This window comes from Lagenorhynchus albirostris, chromosome 16 (genome assembly GCF_949774975.1).
Source record: "Lagenorhynchus albirostris chromosome 16, mLagAlb1.1, whole genome shotgun sequence".
NCBI classification, from domain to species: Eukaryota; Metazoa; Chordata; class Mammalia; order Artiodactyla; family Delphinidae; genus Lagenorhynchus; species Lagenorhynchus albirostris.
The window spans coordinates 22,502,549-22,522,437 of record NC_083110.1 but is presented as its reverse complement, the minus strand read 5'-3'; the positions used below and the strand labels follow the sequence as shown (position 1 = coordinate 22,522,437).

Below are 19,889 nucleotides of genomic sequence, written 5' to 3'. Positions count from 1 at the left end.
TCCAGTAGCACTGATGCTGGGAAAACGCCTTGTGAGACAGAAATCTGTTCCCCTCCAAACAGGTGACGTCAATCTGGGAAGCATGAGTAAGAAAGTGCCAAATTTTGGCCCCTGTGCAGCGGATCGCGTCTAAGGGGTACCTCCCCTAAGTCTGCGTTTAGAGCCGAGGAGGCCGCAGGCGCTGCTTTCCTTGGTGCACCACCTTTAGCCTTGTAGGTGGGGTAAAGCTACCTCGGGTTTATCTTTATCCTCTTACCACCTCCCCACCTCCCCGCCCCCCCGCCCCCAAAAAGATTATTAGAGATAACGGAGGCGTTTCTATTTTAACTTCTTTACAATTTTGTTCCCAAGGAAATAGGCAGGTGCCTTGAATTCTATGAGTTCCGGTGTATGAAGGGCAGTAAAGAGAGAGGAGGAGGGGATGAATGGTAATACTGAAAGAACAAAGCTCCTAGCAAAAAATAGCCTGGTGTGAGAGGAAAAGGAAAGTGAACTATAAAGTTACACAACTAAAGTTTAGATTGCCATGTAAAATCCAGTGACGTGTGGGACCTCTTCCACCCATTTTATTTAATTTCAGAATTCAGCAACAAGGGCAGTGCAGGAACTTTTGACAAATAGTTCCCTGAACTGTTTTTCTGGAGTTGGTGTTGGCTCCAGAATTTCTCTGCAGGAGGGATTTAGAGAGGTGACCCTCTAGTTTGTAGGTGGGGGGGATGATTAGGGTAATTGTTTTCAAGCTATATTTGCAACACAAATACAGTTTTTACTTAGATCATGTATTGGTAGTGAGTACTATATAATTTTAATTTAACAAATCATAGATTTCTTAATATCCTTCCTTAATAGGAGAAGATTTTTACCTCTATAATGTTACATTTGCCAGTCTCTTTAAAACTGATGGTGGGTTGGATCGCAAGTCACTATTGACACTGAAGGGACCAGTATGCCATTGGGGATGGTCACAGATCAATTTTGCCTATTCCACTTTGAGTTTTTTTGTCCTTTTTTTTTTTTTTGGCCACGCCATGTGGCGTGCAGGATCTTAGTTCCCCAACCAGGAATCGAACCCGGCCCCTTCACAGTGAGAGCACAGAGTCCTAACCACTGGACTGCCAGGGAATTCCCTCCACTTTGATTTTTTATATTTTTTATTTTTTTGCGGTATGCGGGCCTCTCACTGTCGTGGCCTCTCCCGTTGCGGAGCACAGACTCCGGACGCGCAGGCTCAGCGGCCATGGCTCACGGGCCCAGCCGCTCCGCGGCATGTGGGATCTTCCCGGACCGGGGCACGAACCTGTGTCCCCTGCATCGGCAGGCGGACTCTCAACCACTGCGCCACCAGGGAAGCCCTCCACTTTGATTTTTAATCGTGAAGGGATGCAATGTGGACTGACCCTTAAGGTTTTCTAAAGAATAGTAAGGAAGTTTTAAAATTACTTTTTGGATATGGTAGTTAGGTCTCTAGAATACAGAAATTACCTGTGAAAGTGCTGTTACAGCTAGATTATCCTTAAGAAAAATCCTAATCTAAGATGGCTCTATCTCCCTGGAACACCATTTAAAGCAACATGGTTTATAATTTGGCAAATTGGTCCCCTGCCTTCTCCCAGAGCCCAAGTATTTCATTAGCTCTGTTAACTGTTAACTGGTATAAAAATCAAACAATTTGATTGCCTTTTGTATACCAGGCACTGCTAGGCTCTGTGATACAAAGGCTTGTAAGGCAGTCCCCACGCTCACCATAGAGGTTAGTACCTTTTAGACCCCTAAAGAACATGTAGGATGAAAACCTAACCTGATCTTGGAGCAGTCAGGAAGGTGAAGTATATAGTCAGTTTTTCTGGGGTGGGAATAAAATCTGGTGAGTGGTGTTGATAATGGGAAGAGAGAGGGTATGTGGGAAATCTTGGTACCTTCTCAATTTTATTGTAAGCCTAAAAATTCTCTTTAAAAAAAAGTCTTAAAAAATGTGTACTTCATGCATCTGGAAATATAATTAACCAATAAAAGCAATAACTTTTTCTAATTAATTTTGCAGAAAATGAAAGAGGACAATATATATCTCCATTTCATGATATTCCAATTTATGCAGATAAGGTAAGACATCCTTCTCTGACCGTAGTCTCATTGCTCAGATCAGTTAGTTCCACGTACGGATTTTCTTATGTCTTAACAAGTGCTTAAAATGCCTCATTGTGCTGTGAGTTAAAGGTGCATTGACTAAATAAGGAGACAGTCTTAAATCTAGATTATTTGGTTAGAAGAAGCAACTATAATTTGGAGAAGGAGTAGAGGAACAGAAACAAATGTTTTAAAGCTGCCTTGGTTAAAAAAAAAAATCACCAGAATTGCTGGTAACTCTTTTTGTTTTTATTTTCATTTTTGCCTTTTTACATTTCCTATTTTTTTTTACAAAGAGCATGCATTGTTTGTGCAAATTTAAATAGCTATTTTTTTAAAAAGCCATTGCTTGTTTTAGACTCCCTCCCAATAAGAGAAGTTTGTGCTGTATTTAGGAACTGACACAAGGACAAATGTCTGATTCTTTTTTATACCTTAAAATTTTTTTTTCATTCAACCAAGAAGGATCCACACTGAGTGCAAATCTTTTTGAGTCGTAAAAGCTTCATAGGTTATTGATCTTCCTTAGCTAGATGTCAATACATAATACATGTGAATATCACATTCCAGTGCATGTCTAGAATAATAAAGATGAAATTTTATCCTTGTGTGTGCTGCCTTACTTTTTTTCTGTGCTTGACTATCATAATTAGATAAATTCATATACTTCTACCAGGAAGATTGCTACAGTTCTGCACTGACACTTGGACACTGGCAGAAAATTTAACCTGAGTGTTGCTTCTGAGCAGCCTGCCTGAGCTGGGCTCTAGCTGGAGACAGTGGAGCAAACAGCTCAAGGGCAGTTATGTCCCACAGTTACAGGAGAGACCTCTAATTGGCATGTGTTCTCCTGTGGGATTCTCAAAGCTGTATTTATTCAGAAACTTTTCATTTGTTACATCTGATTCCCTGGGAGTTGACAAGAACTGCAGAATCCTTCCTTCCTCTTGAATTGGCATCATTTGGTTGGTTTAAATTAGCTGTTGTATAATTAGTATGTATATCAAAGTACTTTCAGTAGCATCTCAGACCATTTTGAATAATGAAGAGGTATAAAATGATGACCCTAAGTTTACTGATGGTACCTTGGCATACAGATGTACTAGGGAAAGGAAACATATTCTTGACCTGTAGCTGGGTTTCTTTGCGTTCATAAGTGTCTTGCCTGTTTGGGCTGCTGTAACAAAATACTATAGACTGGGTAGCTTATAAACAGCAGAAATGTACTGCTTACAGTTCTGGAGGCTGGAACTCTGAGATCAGGGTGCCAGCATGGTTGGGTAAGGGCCCTCTTCTGGTCGCAGACTTCTAGCTGTTTCCTTATGTGGCGGAAGGGGCTAGCGATCTCCCTGGAGCCTCTTTTATAAGGCACTCATCCCATTTATGAGGGTTCCACCCTCATGTCTTAAGCATTTCCTAAAAGTCCCACCTACTATACATCACCTTTGAGGGTTAGGATTCCAACATATGAGTTTTGGAGGGACACAAACATTCAGACCATAGCCTTAAGTTATTGGACAATATTCTAGCCAAGGACCAGAAGAATCATAGCAGTTATGGTGCCTAATCTTGTTGCTGCTGCAAGTTACCCCCAAATAGGAAGCTGAGACTACATTTTGGTGTCATGTAAAACATCTTCACTCAGGTTACTCTGCAACTCCTTGAAGTTTTTTACAGGACTGGTTGTATCTGTAATCTGGGATTACTCAAATGAAGAATCTGCCTTTTGTACCACATTGGGCTGGCTCAAAAGTACAAGCTCGTGCAAAGACTCTGGATTTCACCAGTGGTCCAGACCTCAGTGAACTTCAGCACTTCAGATTCCTGCCTCAGAGGCAGGAAAGAGTTCTTTCTGTTTTGTTTTTAAGGAAGTTTAGTTTATACAAAGCACAAATAAGGGTGTGGTACACATAACCTATTTTGGATTCTAGCCTAAACAAAAGATCTGATTAATTCTGTTGGTTACAGAAGAGTATGGTTTTTGAAAAAAAAAATTTTCAATGTGATTAAGTTTATGTAAATACATTTTTGTGTGGGTAGCCATCGACTTTATCCCTAATATGGTCAGTCATTTGAGGGGTGATAATGAGGGAATGTGCCTTTAACACAACTCAGCTCTATAAGGAAAAAATGCCCAAAGGCTTGTATTCTACTCCACAGCAGGACCTTTCAACGTGGACAGCATTTGATTTAGTATATGTGTCATTAGGTAATCCAGCCAGCCAGTTCTGGAAATCCTTGTGACTCAGATACCCTACTTGGGTTATTTCCAAATCCACTGGGTAAAAGAAGGCAAAGGCAAGGACTCACTGGATGTGTATATATTGTAGGGCTGTTCTTTGCTTTGGGTCTATTTTGGAATCAAATATAAAAACACCTGTAGCTCAAAGTGTCTTCTGACATAAAACTTCTGAGATAACAGAAAATTTAACAATCCAGAACATAATCGGCATAAACAGTGTGAAACACTGGGTAGATTAAAAGCTTTATCTAAATCTTAGAGTACTCAAGTATCATGACTTGACATTCTCATTTTAGAAGTTTGGTATTTTCTATTCTATATCTTAAACTTCCATGTTAAATACTAGTTCTAACAATATAGGCTTCTATAATGTTTTTCAGCTGACTGTTGGGAGAATATATAAATATGGAACTTTTCTCCTCTAAAAAAAAGTCAAGCTACTAGTCAAATAGGTGGGTGCTTCAGAAACTGAATAGGATATCTTTGGCAGTTGTGTATCATTCTTAAATTTTTAAAGATACTATCTTACTGTACCTGAAACTTTTAGAGGAGATAGGCCACCCAAGTGGATGCTTTTAAAATTATAGTTGAACCTTGAACAATGCCGGGGGTAGGGGCCCTGACTAGCGTATAATTTATAGTTGGCCTCCTGTATCTGAGATTCAACCGACAGATTGTGTAGTTCTGTAGTATTTACTATTGAAAAAAATCCACATATAAGTGGACCCACACAGTTCATACCTGTGTTGTTCAAGGGTCAGCAGTACTCACTTCCCTACAGGGTTTGCTTTGTTTTGAATTTTCTATTTCTTTTTGTAAATAGTTCTATAAATGGAACTTAAAAAAAGTCACCAAATTAATCATTTAAATACTGTTGGTCTTCTCCAACTTTATATGTATATAGAATGGTTGGGGTTTTGTTTTATGTTTTCCAAACCGAAGTTAGAACTGGCAGCATAGATGAAAACTGATAACAGACTTAATTGGCATGTCATAACTAAGAATAAACTCCTATTTTTTCCCTTCAGATGAGCTTTAAGGTGACTAAATTTTGAAAACAGATATTCTAACCATAATATCTGTGGTTTAACAATTTTGTCAAAAGATAAAGTTGTAAAACAAACTTAACAAAACAGAAACAGACATACGTAAAGAGAACAAACTGGTGGTTGCCAGGCGGGGATGAGGGAAATAGGTGTGGGAGATTAAGAGGTAAATCTTCCAGTTATAAAATAAGTCATGGGGATGTAGTGTACAGCGTGGGGAGTATAGTCAATGTTGTAGTAACTTTGTATGGTGACATGGTAACGACTTACTGTAGTGATGATTCTGTAATGTGTAAAAATATCGAATCACCATGTGGTACAGCTGAAACTTGTATAATATTTTAAGTCAATTATACTTCAATCAAAAAAAAAGTAAAAAGGGCTTCCCTGGTGGCGCAGTGGTTGGGAGTCCGCCTGCCGATGCAGGGGACACGGGTTCGTGCCCCGGTCCGGGGGGATCCCGCGTGCCGTGGAGCGCCTGGGCCCGTGGGCCGTGGGCGCTGGGCCTGCGCGTCCGGAGCCTGTGCTCCGCAGCGGGAGGGGCCGCAGCGGTGAGAGGCCCGTGTACCACACACACACACACACACAAAAAGTAAAAGGACAAAAGTTTTTTGGATAGCTTTGACTACAAAAAAAAGTTGTGTTGATTAAATATGCATGTAATGTGCAGTTACAATGCCTGGCTTATAAAGTCTCAATATACAAAAACCAAAAAAAAACCCCAAAACCCCACAATAGGATGATGATGTTAACCACAATGACTGGTTATGTCTGAAGCCTTTCGGAGCTCTACTGTATAGAGTAAAGATCACTGAACTGGAAGTAAGAAACCTTGGTTTTAGTTCTGGTTTTACCACTAACTGGCTTTGCCATATTGAGCAAGTTGCTTTACCTCTGAGCACTATTGGTCTTAGTGGGTGTTTTAGATTACATTTAGCACTATGCTAAAGCCCTTATGTGGATTTTCTCCTTTAGCCATCATTTCAATCTGTGAGCTGGGTTCTTTCAGTAACTTAATTGTCCAAGATTACCAACTAGAATTCATAAGCGGTAGTGGCAGGATTCAGACCCAGGCATTCTTGTTCAGAACCTGTGGTGTTAGCCACTGAGCCACACTGCCTCGACTGATAAAGGGTGGTGGATTTTACTTTGTGCTTTTTGGTATTTTCCAAATTTTCTACAGTAACTATCTCTTTGATATTTACAAAGAAAAAAAGCAGAATAAAAGGCTTGCTTAATTTTTTTTTTTTTTTACGCTTAGAATTCAAGGGAAATGAGTAAGAACTTCCTTCATTCGGGAAAGCTATAAAGTCTTCTAGTCCAGGAATTCTTGGTGGCCCTGAGACCCTGGAATACTCATCGATGGGTTTCTGAGGTTCTGAGTTCTGTCTGAAATTGCAATTTGGTGTAAATGTGCATTTTTCTTGGAAAAGGTTCTGTGGTGAAAATTCTTAGTCATTGCAGATCATAGAAGATGTTGACAGCTGGAAATGCAGACTCTTGCTTGATTTTATAAAGATAAGAAAGTAAACAGATTATGGTTAGAATATCTGTTTTCAAAGTTGAGTCATCTTAAAGCTCATCTGAGGGGAAAAATAGGAGCTTATTCTTAGTTATGATGTGTCAATTAAGTTTTATTACTTTCTGTGTATGTGGCATATGGCAGTATGCATTACCAAATACAATAGTTTGTTGAAACTGCTATGAGTAGAACATCTGTGTGATTGGAAAACAAATGAGCATTACTGAAAGGTGTTTGTTTTTTAACTATCTCCCCTGCTCAACAATTTGTTGAGCAATTTTTTGGGGGGTTGGTATAAATCATGTTTTCCTTTGTGAAGTTATAATTCTAAATGAATAAGAAGCACACAGTGTGAACTTCGGTCATCATAATTCTTCTGTGTCAGCTTCTCCAATAGACATTTGTCACTTGTCACTGAAAGAAGTCAGGAGCCCATTTATTTTTTCCTTAAAATTTTTTTAAAAATTTATTTTTCAGCTTTATTAAGGTATGATTGACAAATAGTCATTGTATTTAAGGTGTTCAGTGTGATGTTTTGATATATGTATACATTGTGAAATGACCCCACTAATCACGTTAGTTAACCTCTATCACCTCACCTATTTATTTTGGTTGTGTGTACGGTGAGAACACTTAAGATCCACTCTCTTAGCAACTTCCATAGAGCCATACTATACATTAGGTTTCCAGAACTTATCACTTGTAACTGGAAGTTTGTACCCTTTGATCAACATCCCCTCATATCTCCCATCCATCCAGCCTTTGGCAACCATTTTTCTACTTTCTCTTTCTATAAGTTCAACTGTTTTAGATTCCATGTACAAGTAAGTTTATGTAGTATTTGTCTTTCTCTGTCTGACTTATTTCACTTAGCATAATATCTTCCACATTCATCTGTGTTGTCACAATGGCACGGTTTCCTTTTTTTTCCTAAAAAGGTTGAATATTCCAGTGTGTGTGTGCGTGTGTGTGTGTGTGTGTGTGTGTGTGTGTGTGTATGTATGTATCACGTCTTCTTTATCCACTCATCCATTGATAGACACTTAGGTTGTTTCTGTATCTTGGCTATTGTGAATAATGCTGCAGTGAACATGGTAGTACAGATATTTCTTAGAGATTCTGATTTAATTTCTTTTGGATAAATACCCAGAAGTGGGATTGCTGGACCATATGGTAGTTCTTATTTTGTGTTTTGAGGAACTGCCATGCTGTTTTCCATAATGGTGCACAATTTACAATCCCATTGATACTGCACAGGAGGAACCCATTTACTTTTAACAACTTAGAATATATCCTGTAATCACAGAACTGGCTTTGAAGCCAAAACTTAAAACCAAGTGTTACTTGGTGAGCACTTAATAGGATAAAAATACTCTTGGAAATGATGAAATCTGTTAAACCTTTACAGAAGCACCTTTATGGGAGTAGAGCATTTCCTTACTAACTACATGAGCTCTTCTGATAGGAATTTTATTCTCCAAAAATACTCTAGAGATAAAAAAAAAAAGGCAAACTGCCCTTGTTTTCTATTAGCCTCTTGCTTTATATTCTAATCTCTAGATAAATTTAGAAGAAAATCCTCTCTACCGCCATTGTTTTTCTCCAAATTTTATTGCAAAATGGAAAAATAAAAGAAAGGATGGTGAAATCAGGATGATTTTGTATTTCTTTGTAAGTCTGGTATTTATTGTACTTGGTTTCTGAAGTTATCTAGAGAAACACATGAAGAGTCAACTTAAATGCTAATTTAAGTCACTTATGCAGTTTTGCAATACAGTAAGTCATGTTCACTAGGCTTCAGATCCAGTGTTGGGAAAAGATCATAAGTCATGAGGTGTTCGTAAGTCTCCCAATAAAGACACATTTAACTTTACTACTAAGATTCAGAGATGGGATGTAATTAAGAGTATGTTCCCTGTATACGTGCTTAATGATATTAGACATAATAGCCTACCAAGTAGCCATAGCCTATTCATTAGTAAATGACTTGTCAGACTACTGACTTGATCCACAAGAAAACTAACCAGTTTGGAGATGAGACCTATGATCACTGTACTACTGTGATACTCCTGTTTCATCAATGAAATTAAAAGCCCGATCAATATATAGGTTATATTTCTTCTATCTGTAAAACAATTTTATTTTAAATCTTTTTGATTAGTGGAATGCTATGATTTAGACTTAAGTTTCTAATCTCCTTAGAATCTGGACATCTATAACATTAACATTCTTGTCTTCCTGTTGAAATGACTGTAAATCTGGGAAGTCAGACTGATTGCTATGTCTCTGACTTTGGAAGTCGGAGCTTAGAGCTATGCTTTGCCTTTCGCCTGCCTCCTACAGCCTTGTCAGCATCATCCTGCTAGGGGTACCAACGTCTTCCTTCCTTTCTCTGAAACTGTAAACGGAGCTGAAAGCTTGGTGCCAGAGCAGGGATTGAGAATCCAGAGCATAGCAGAAGTGGAGAACAGTTCTGAGAAGTCCTAACAATGGGAATAATAAGAAACTAAATCCAGGATTGAGCTAAGTAATAGTTTAAACCAGTTAGGATTAGAGAAAGAAGGCATGAATTTTTAACTAGGTAGTACTAAACTTCCTAAAATCTTGTCTCATTCTTTTAAATGCCATAAACATTGGAAATATTAGAATGCATAATTTTTTCCAGTTTTTTAATGTAAAATGCATAAAATCTACCGTTCTAACTATTTTAAAGCATACAGTTTGGAGGTATTAAGTACATTCATATTGTTGTGCAACCATTACCACCCTTCATCTCCAGAGCTCCTTTCATCTTGGAAAACTTACATTCCATACTCATTAAACATTAATTCCCCAGTCCCCTGGCAACCACCATTCTGCTTTCTGTCGCTATGAATTCGACTTCTCTAGATCCCTCATGTAAGTGGAATCATATAGTCATTTGTCTTTTTGTGACTGGCTTATTTCACTTAGCATAATGTCCTCAAGGTTCATCCATGTTGTACTACATGTCAGAATTTCCTTTTTAAGGCCGAATAATATTCCATTATATGTACATACCACATTTTGCTTATCCATTCATCCTTTGATGGACACTTGGGTTGCTTCTGCATTTTAGCTATTTTGAATAATGTTTCCATGAACATGGGTGTACAGATATCTCTTCAAGACCCTGCTTTCAATTTTGGGGGGTATATACCCAGAAGTGGAGTTGCTGGATCATATGGTAATTCTATTTTTAATTTTTTGAGGAACCATCATACTGTTTTCCACAGTGGCTATACCATTTTACATTCCTACCAACCGTGCACAAGAGTTCCAAATAGAATACATAACGTTTTAACAGTAAAAGTGTTTTTTTCTAGTAGCAATGGAGTGATTGGTTGAAATTCTCATGTCAGTTGCCCTGAAAATCCTAAGTATCATTCTGTACCTAGTGGCAACACCCTGAATTGTAGCCATGGTGTCTAGGAGAAATAAACTGTTCTTTACTAGTAGTTCCTTCTAAAGAATAAGAAGTCTGTCCTTTTTAATATCAAAATAATCAAAAAAAACCCTCTGTTTAGATAATGATTGATGGGGAAAGTAGTGACAAAATTACTACACATTCATTGCCTTAAAAAAAGATACAGGGACTTCCCCGGTGGCACAGGGGTTAAGAATCTGCCTGCCAATGCAGGGGACACGGGTTCAAGCCCTGGTCCGGGAAGATTCCACATGCTGCGGAGCAACTAAGCCCGTGCACCACAACTAACGAGCCTGCGCTCTAGAGCCCGTGCTCCACAACAAGAGAAGCCACCGCCATGAGAAGGCCGCGCACCACAATGAAGAGTAGCCTCCGCTCGCCACACCTAGAGAACGCCCACGTGCAGCAACGATGACCCAACCAGCCAAAAATAATTAATTTTTTAAAAGATCCAGTAATCACTACGGTATCTACATACACTTGAAAATATGCTAAACATTCATTTTACAGACTAGTCCCTTGCCTAGATTTGTGGACCCCAGGCTACAGCCTGAGGCCTGCAAGCTGAAATGACCTGGTTTGGCGATCCAACTCTTAGGGAGTTAAAAGCGCTTTAATTCTGTTCACTGCTAGTATCTGGCACAAAACAGTGGTGCTCAATAAATATATGTTGGCAAAAATGAATGAATTGTCTCTGAGGCTCCTTGCAGGATACTCCTTGCTATTTTTGGCCCAGCTAATTTCTAAAAAGTACCAAACCCTCAGGCTTTCGGAGTTCTTCTGTTTGCAGTAGAGTCTTTTCCTGAAAGATGTTTTCTTTCCTGTAATGTTGGCTCTTTCTTCTCTCTTTCTCTTCTTTTCTTCTGCTTTCCTATTATGTAGGTTTGTAATATTAGGTAATGTGGTTTTTGAGGATCTCTATGTATTTATCATTTAATTCCATTAAAGTGTTCAGTATAGTTTCCAAACTTTGAATCAGTGATTTTAGCTTTATTTTCTACTTTTTGTCTTGAGGCAATTTATTCATTTGGTAATATTTTCTTTTAAAAAACTAGCCAGTTTCTTTGGTTTTCTCTTCTCAGGTGATCTTTCATGTAGTAACAGCTCTATCTTGTGGACCTTTAGGGTATTACTGCTGTACACTTTTAAGTTTGACTTGGTGTTGGACGTGCAGATCTTTCATTTTAACACCTGAGGCGTAGGGGTGGTGCTAGATAGACACAGGTCTCGCTTACAATGAGTAGAATGAAATGTAATCGAAGATTGGGACTGAGGTTTCCTGCCCATGAACAATGTGTTACTTTTTCTAAAACCATCCAGTTATGACTTTACAGGGATAGAGCAGTTTATTCAGTCCTGGATTTAAACAATGTCTCCATTCATTGTGGTTTTTATATTGTATAGAGTAGGCAGACGTCAGGAGGCTTGGAGCAGAAAACTATGGAATACTTTAGTTTCCCTCAGTAAGTGACAGAAGTTTTCGCCTCTTGAATGCAAATCTGTGGAGCTTTCTGCTTGGCTAAAATAGCAAGAAGCTAATTATCGTCTGGAAATCTTTGACTTATTCCCTTGTATTCAATAGCTTATCAGTACCTGTTTGTTTGTTTTTTTGTTTTTGTTTTTGTTTTTTGCGGTACGCGGGCCTCTCACTGTTGTGGCCTCTCCCGTTGCGGAGCACAGGCTCCGGATGCGCAGGCTCAGCGGCCATGGCTCGTGGGCCCAGCTGCTTTGCGGCATGTGGGATCTTCCCGGACCGGGGTACGAACCAATGTCCCCTGCATCGGCAGGCGGACTCTCAACGACTGCTCCACCAGGGAAGCCCAGTACCTGTTTTTTGATGCAAAGTAGCAAAGAAGTAATTCTAGCAAGTTTGTAACTAAGTGATTTTCATTTTAAATCAACTGTTTAAAATATGCATTTTATAAAAGTAATGGCAGAGTTGGCTTCATGTGTGCCCTTTGTAGAGGTTTTAAATTGAAAAACTGAACTTAGTTTTATTCCTTGGCAAAAATAATTTTCAGACTATTTAAAGCTCAGTTTTAATTACAAAAGGTATTTCAACTTGGTATTTGACTCTGGTGTGCAAAGGAGATGACAACGTGTGATTTTTCATTAATTGGGTTTTTAAGCAGTTAAGCATCTGAGAATTTTTAAATATGTCATCCAATTTCAAGTAGTCCATTTAAGGCTGTAAACTAATTACAATAGAACTGCCATTGATTAAAATATTTTTGGAACATAATATTTTATCTTCAGTATCAAACTTCTTGTGTTTTTGAGGAGTACCTGATTTTTAAAAACAGCCTAATTGGGAGAATAATGTGGGTAATCAAGCTGATTGATTTTGTTTGAGGCTAAAACTAAAGTATGACAAATAAATTTTCTGATTTGGGGTTTGTCTTATAAACCACCTCTGAAATAGAAGTTCCAAAAACATTTTGAGTAATTGCACTGTCACTGGAGGATATGCATAGCCTATGGAGACAGTTGCTTTGAAGATGGCCCTCCTCAGAGATACAAGTTCTGCTATGTTTAAAACTGTTTCCGTTCTTTATAGGAAAATTCTTTCCACCCCACCCTCTCAACATTTTATTATGAAAAATTTACTATGTTTATTAAAACAAACAAAAACTTTAAAGAAAAATACAGTGAACAATCATACACCCACTACTTTGATTCTACAATTATTTTGCTGTATTTGCTTTATCTCTTCATCCATCAGTCTGCCTTATTTTTTGATGCATTTTGTTGAAAGTCCATGACTTCAAAGATTTGATACAATGAACAGTTTAACTTTGGAAGGACTGGGGCATACTCATTGAAGTAATAGAATAAATGAACTCCTGTGACCATCTCAACTTCTCTGTGTTTTTCAGGATGTGTTCCATATGGTGGTTGAAGTACCACGCTGGTCGAATGCAAAAATGGAGGTATGTTTCACCTTTGCTAGTCAGATGTTGGATATTAGTTTTGATCTAGTTGCACCGATTTGCTCAAGGGTTAAACAACTAATGTCCAAGGTTGTCCTCTTTCTAGTCCCAATCTATTTTCCAGCTGTATCTCCCATTGCCTGCCAGTCTTCCCTCTGTGCTCCAACTAAACTCAACCATTTGCTGTTTACAAATATGCTACAGACTTTCCTTCTGTCATTCCCAAAGCCTAGAATTACCTTTTTCTCTTCTGTCTTCTTCCCTTTAATTCCATCGTTGACTCCTCCATGTAGTCAACAGGCTTGCTTCAGTCACTCCAGCCATAAATGATTTTATTGGAATTTTTGTCACATTTTGTTAATTTATTTCTTTTTAAAATTTTTTATTTATTTATTTATTTTTGGCTGCGTTGGGTCTTCGTTGCGGTGCGCGGGCTTCTCATTGCGGTGGCTTCTCCTGTTCCAGAGCACAGGCTCTAGGTGCGTGGGCTTCAGTAGTTGTGGCACGAGGGCTCAGTAGTTGTGGAGCAGGGGCTTAGTTGCTCTGCGGCATGTGGGATCTTCCTGGACCAGGGCTCGAACCCGCGTCCCCTGCATTGGCAGGTGGATTCTTAACCACTGCGCCACCAGGGAGTTAATTAATCCCTGTTAATTTTTTTCTGATGATACCTAATAGATTTGACTTTTCATTATGGATATTTGTAACATTTTCTGTCACTTAATAATGCTTTCTGACAGTAACAACACTTCACATGTAATAGCCAAATATTTGAATAATTTTAAATGTTTTAAAGGAAAGCTGAAGTTAGATATTTTCTCAAATGTTAGGATTTATTCCAGCTAATTTTTGCTTTCTGGAATTAGTAAATGTTCTTTTTCCCTTTGTGATAGTTCCTGTATACCTCAAATGTTTTCCACTTAAAGGCTGATTATGGAGAAACTTATTTCAAATTATAAAAGTGTTAGGGGTAAAAATATATCATTAAAGTGGAACTAGTGCATTTCATAATTCATTTCCTTAAATCTCTATTTGAATAGGGATCCCTTTATGAATATATTTGAATAGTATTTCACATACAAATATACAATGATTTGAAATTTTTTATTTCAGATTGCTACAAAGGATCCTTTAAACCCAATTAAACAAGATGTGAAAAAAGGAAAACTCCGTTATGTTGCAAATTTGTTCCCTTATAAAGGATATATCTGGAACTATGGTGCCATCCCTCAGGTATGTCTCTGTGCACTTGCTAGAAATGTACTTTTTAGCTTACAAAAATTTAACCTACTACTGTTAGTAAAAAAGATTTAAACACCTTCAAAAAGTTTTGCTATAGTAGATTATAAAAACATAAGGGGTAATTAACTCATTTTAATACTTCCTTAAGTAACTTATTTTCAAGATGAACTAAAAGGTAAATATTTACAGTGTTTGAATTCACATTTGAAAGTTTGCTCTTTTCTGAAATATTTTTTTATATGGACTGGTTATAAACTACACAAATTCCTTCTTTACAGAACGAGTGGCGTATCTATTGAGAGAGGCCGTGTAGACTAGTGCTTAAAAGCACTGATCTTACGGCACCACACAGATGAGGGTGCAAATTCCAAGTCTGCCACTTACTTTTTTTTTTAGATTTTTTTTGATGTAGACCATTTTAAAAGTCTTTATTGAATTTGTTACAGTATTCCTTCTGTTTTATGTTTTGGTTTTCTGGCCGGGAGGCATGTGGGATCTTAACTCCCCCATCGAACCCGCACCCCCTGCGTTGGGAGGCAAAGTCTTAACCACTGGACTGCCAGGGAAGTCCCAGTTGCAGCCTTCTAAAGCTTAAATCAGATTCATTATCATGTCCCTGCTTAAAACCTACCAGTGGCCCTCACTAAAACTGAAAATAAATCTAAACTGTCTACGAAAGCTTATCTAACTTGCCTCTGCTTCTTCCTCCCTGAGATGTTAATATTTTCTCCTGGGATATTCCTAGTACATAGCTTGTGTGTCTATTTGAGGAATAAAGCACTTAGTACCTGGCACATGTAAGTTCTCACAGCTGCTGACTTGTATCTCTATAGTCCTGATTACTTTCTTTGTGCCAAGCTATTTGTGGTAAAGTAATAATGGGATTCTGTTTCCTAAACAGTCAAAGCTTTGAGGAGGGGGGATATCTGCATTGTTTACCAATTTATCCCCAGCACAATACCAGTGTGTAGTAGGCTCTTATTTAATATTTGAATGAAGAATCACTAGCATCATGTCTACTATGAGTAAATAATGTATATTTAATTCTGGTTTGGTTAAGCTAATGCTGTGGCACTTAGGATCTTAAAATGAAATATTCAGTTTATTTTCTTCCTGTTGATAAATGGTTTGTTTTTATTAACCATTAAGTCTATTAAGTGGAATCTACTGTGAAACGATCTGTAAGTTACTAAAACATAGGTCAAACCCATCTAGCTTGCTAGGTAGTCACAAGGTCGTTTGCTTTCGTTACAGCACTTCACCTTGTGCTTCAGTTGATTCACTATTTAGCCTTGAAATATCATCCCTCTGGGAACACATTGCTGAAATACTTACACTTCTGTAGGTTGGATTTGGCTTTGTTGGGTCCAGTCTTCCTTTTCCCCCTTTACTTTTATCTCTCTGCCTTTACTCCAGCTGAGTAAGCAAACAAATCCAAGAAATATGTTCCGGATTGGGAGGGAAAAGAACCAAAACAACAGCTACACTTTAAACTGAATTTCCTGGCAGGCACAGGCCATCACTTCTTCTGTGAGCTGCTCTGCAAGGACTCTGTCTTGCAGTTTAGCAGGGAAGAAACCCAGCAATTTAAAGCTTCAGCAAATCCTGATTAAACTTTTTATTCTTGGCTCCTGGTCAGCGATGACATTTTTGCCACCAGCACACGTCATTTCCATCTTAATATTACCACCTACCCATCTCTGCTTGGAGATTTATTTTAAAGAAAATCTGGTTAGTAGAAGATAGTAAGTACTAAAAGTTCATCAAAGCAGTTTTCTTTTACTATATTTTTTAAGTGAACATCTGGCTCTACATTTGTGTTTGCATATTGTCTCAGTTATTGGATAGTTGGGTTTTGTTTGTTTAAAATAGCATGATTATCCATTTTAAAGATTAAATTTAGTTCCGCATTATGCACTTAATAGGAGCCCAGCATTTAGTTAAGATTATTGTGTGTAGTTAAGATTCTTAGACGTGAATAAAGAATTATTTTTTAAAAAGATCTTTTTAATGAGAATAAATAGCTGAAGATTCATATTTTTGCAGAAAGATCATGGGATGTTATCTTTTAATGCCAACATGATCCACTTTGTCATTAGCATATACAGGAATGATATACTCTATCTTATTTTTTTTTTTAGACTTGGGAAGACCCAAGACACAACGATGAACACACCGGCTGCTGTGGTGACAATGACCCAATTGATGTGTGTGAAATTGGAAGCAAGGTAACGGAATCTGAAATATTTTTCTGTAGAGTTGAGATGATATCAATGAAATATACAAACTTCATACTTTTAAAAATATTGTAAATAACATATATGAATATTAGTGAAGTTATGATGGGTCTCTTTGGGTGACAAAACCTTCCATTCCATTCTAAGCATTTCTACATTATAATTTGTACATTTAAACCTAGCCTAGAAAAAAATGTGTATTGTATGCATGTGTGTGGAAGAACTGTACATGTTCTGCATTGCTTTAGAAGGCAGATGAGTAGTCAATAGATGAAGGCTACCAGGAGGCAACAAGGCAAACCTTGCCTAAGGATTTGGAATGACCAGTGAATTGGCCCAAACCAGGTAACCTCATGAGTTGGAGATTTATGGTAGGGATTCCTCTCTCAAGTAGGGTTGCTCTAAGATTCTGACTATAGTTATTTTCTTTATGATCTTTCCCAGCCTCAAGAAAATCTTAAGCGACTGAAAAGAAAGTTGTCATTCAGTTGCTTAACTCATCACGTTCAGGCATATTGTATGACTTGCCTAACTCAGTGACTTCTATAAAATAAAAGGTAAAGAAAGTACATTAAAATAGGTATTTGAAATAAATTATGGAGGACTTTTTCTTCAGTACCATCGATGACAGATTAAAAACATTAATTACCCTCAACTCTGATGGGACTAATGGACACTTGTTTAGCTTTTTTTTTTTAACATCTTTATTGATAATTGCTTTACATTGTTCTGTTAGTTTCTCCTGTATAACAAAATGAATCAGCTATATGTATACATATATCCCCATATCCCTTCCCTCTTGTGTCTCCCTCCATCCCTCCCTATCCCACCCCTCTAGATGGTCACAAAGCACCAAGCTGATCTTCCTGTGCTATGCAGCTGCTTCCCACTAGCTATCTGTTTTACATTCGATAGTGTATGTATGTCAATGCCACCCTCTTACTTTGTCTCAGCTTACCCTTCCCCCTCCCTTTGTCCTCAAGTCCATTCTCTACATCTGCATCTTTATTCCTGTCCTGTCCCTAGGTTCTTCAGAACCATTTTTTTTTTGATTCCATATATATATGTTAGCATACGGTATTTGTTTTTGTCTTTCTGACTTACGTCACTCTGTATGACAGACTCTAGGTCCATCCACCTCACCACAAATAACTCAATTTCGTTTCTTTTTATGGCTGAGTAATATTCCATTGTATATATGTGGCACATCATCTTTATCCATTCATCTGTCGATGGACACTTAGGTTGGTTCCATGTCCTGGCTATTGTAAATAGAGCTGCAGTGAACATTGTGGTACATGACTCTTTTTGAATTATGATTTTCTCAGGATATATGCCCAGTAGTGGGATTGCTGGGTCATATGGTAGTTCTATTTTTAGTTTTTTAAGGAACCTCCATACTGTTCTCCATAGTGGCTGTATCAATTTACATTCCCACCAACAGTGCAATACACCCTCTCCAGTATTTATTGTTTGTAGGTTTTTTGATGATGGCCATTCTGACCAGTGTGAAGTGATACCTCATTTTAGTTTGGATTTGCATTTCTCTAATTATTAGTGACGTCGAGCATCCTTTCATGTGTTTGTTGGCATTCTGCATATCTTTGGAGAAATGTCTATTTAGGTCTTCTGCCCATTTTTTGATTGGGTTGTTTGTTTTTTTGATATTGAGCTGCATGAGCTGCTTGTATATTTTGGAGGTTAATCCTTTGTCAGCTGCTTCATTTGCAAATACTTTCTCCCATTCTGAGGGTTATCTTTTCGTCTAGTTTATGGTTTCCTTTGCTGTGCAAAAGCTTTTAAGTTTCATTAGGTCCCCTTCATTTTTGTTTTTATCTCCCTTTCTCTAGGTGGTGGGTCAAAAAGGATCTTGCTGTGATTTATGTCATAGAGTGTTCTGCCTATGTTTTCCTCTAAGAGTTTTATAGTATCTGGCCTTACATTTAGATCTTTAATCCATTTTGAGTTTATTTTTGTGTATGGTGTTAGGGAGTGATCTAATTTCATTCTTTTCATGTAGCTGTCCAGTTTTCCCAGCACCACTTATTTAAGAGGCTGCCTTTTCTCTATTGCATATTCTTGCCTCCTTTATTAAAGATAAGGTGACCATATGTGCGTGGGTTTTTCTCAGGGCTTTCTATCCTGTTCCACTGATCTATATTTCTGTTTTTGTGCCAGTACCATACTGTCCTGATTACTGTAGCTTTGTAGTATAGTCTGAAGTCAGGGAGCCTGATTCCTCCAGCTCCATTTTTCTTTCTTAATATTGCTTTGGCTATTCGGGGTCTTTTGTGTTTCCATACAAATTGTGAAACTTTTTGTTCTAGTTCTGTGAAAAATGCCATTGGTAGTTTGATAGGGATTGCATTGAATCTGTAGATTGCTTTGGGTAGTAGAGTCATTTTCACAATGTTGATTCTTCCAATCCAGGAACATGGTCTATCTCTCCATCTCTTTGTATCATCTTTAATTTCTTTCATCAGTGCCTTACAGTTTTCTGCATACAGGTCGTTTGTCTCCTCAGGTAGGTTTATTCCTAGGTATTTTTTTCTTTTTGTTGCAATGGTAAATGGGAGTGTTTCCTTAATTTCTCTTTCAGATTTTTCATCATTAGTGTACAGGAATGCAAGAAATTTGTGTGCATTAATTTTGTATCCTGCTGCTTTACCAAATACATTGATTAGCTCTAGTAGTTTTCTGGTAGCATCTTTAGGATTCTCTAGGTATAGTATCATGTCATCTGCAAGCAGTGACAGCTTTACTTCTTTTCTGATTTGGATTCCTTTTATTTCTTTTTGTTCTCTGATTGCTGTGACTAAAACTTCCAAAACTATGTTGAATAATAGTGGTGAGAGTGGACATCCTTGTCTTGTTCCTGATCTTAGTGGAAATGGTTTCAGTTTTTCACCATTGAGAACGATGTTGGCTGTGGGTTTGTCATATATGGCCTTTATTATGTTGAGGTAAGTTCCCTCTATGCCTACTTTTTGGAGGGCTTTTATCATAAATGGGTGTTGAATTTTGTCAAAAGGTTTTTCTGCATCTATTGAGATTATCATATGGTTTTTCTCCTTCAGTTTGTTAATATGGTGTATCACATTGAC

General features: G+C 37.8%; 1 protein-coding gene across 1 annotated transcript in view; it reads left to right on the top strand.

The window, feature by feature from the left end:
* Nucleotides 1–19,889, top strand: part of PPA1 (inorganic pyrophosphatase 1) — a 37,003-nt gene that overhangs the window by 796 nt on the left and 16,318 nt on the right. The window contains exons 2-5 of the mRNA XM_060126303.1: nucleotides 2,042–2,100; nucleotides 13,256–13,309; nucleotides 14,420–14,539; nucleotides 16,690–16,776. Of these exons, the coding sequence (XP_059982286.1) occupies nucleotides 2,042–2,100; nucleotides 13,256–13,309; nucleotides 14,420–14,539; nucleotides 16,690–16,776 (320 nt within the window). The remainder of the gene's footprint in view (nucleotides 1–2,041; nucleotides 2,101–13,255; nucleotides 13,310–14,419; nucleotides 14,540–16,689; nucleotides 16,777–19,889) is intronic.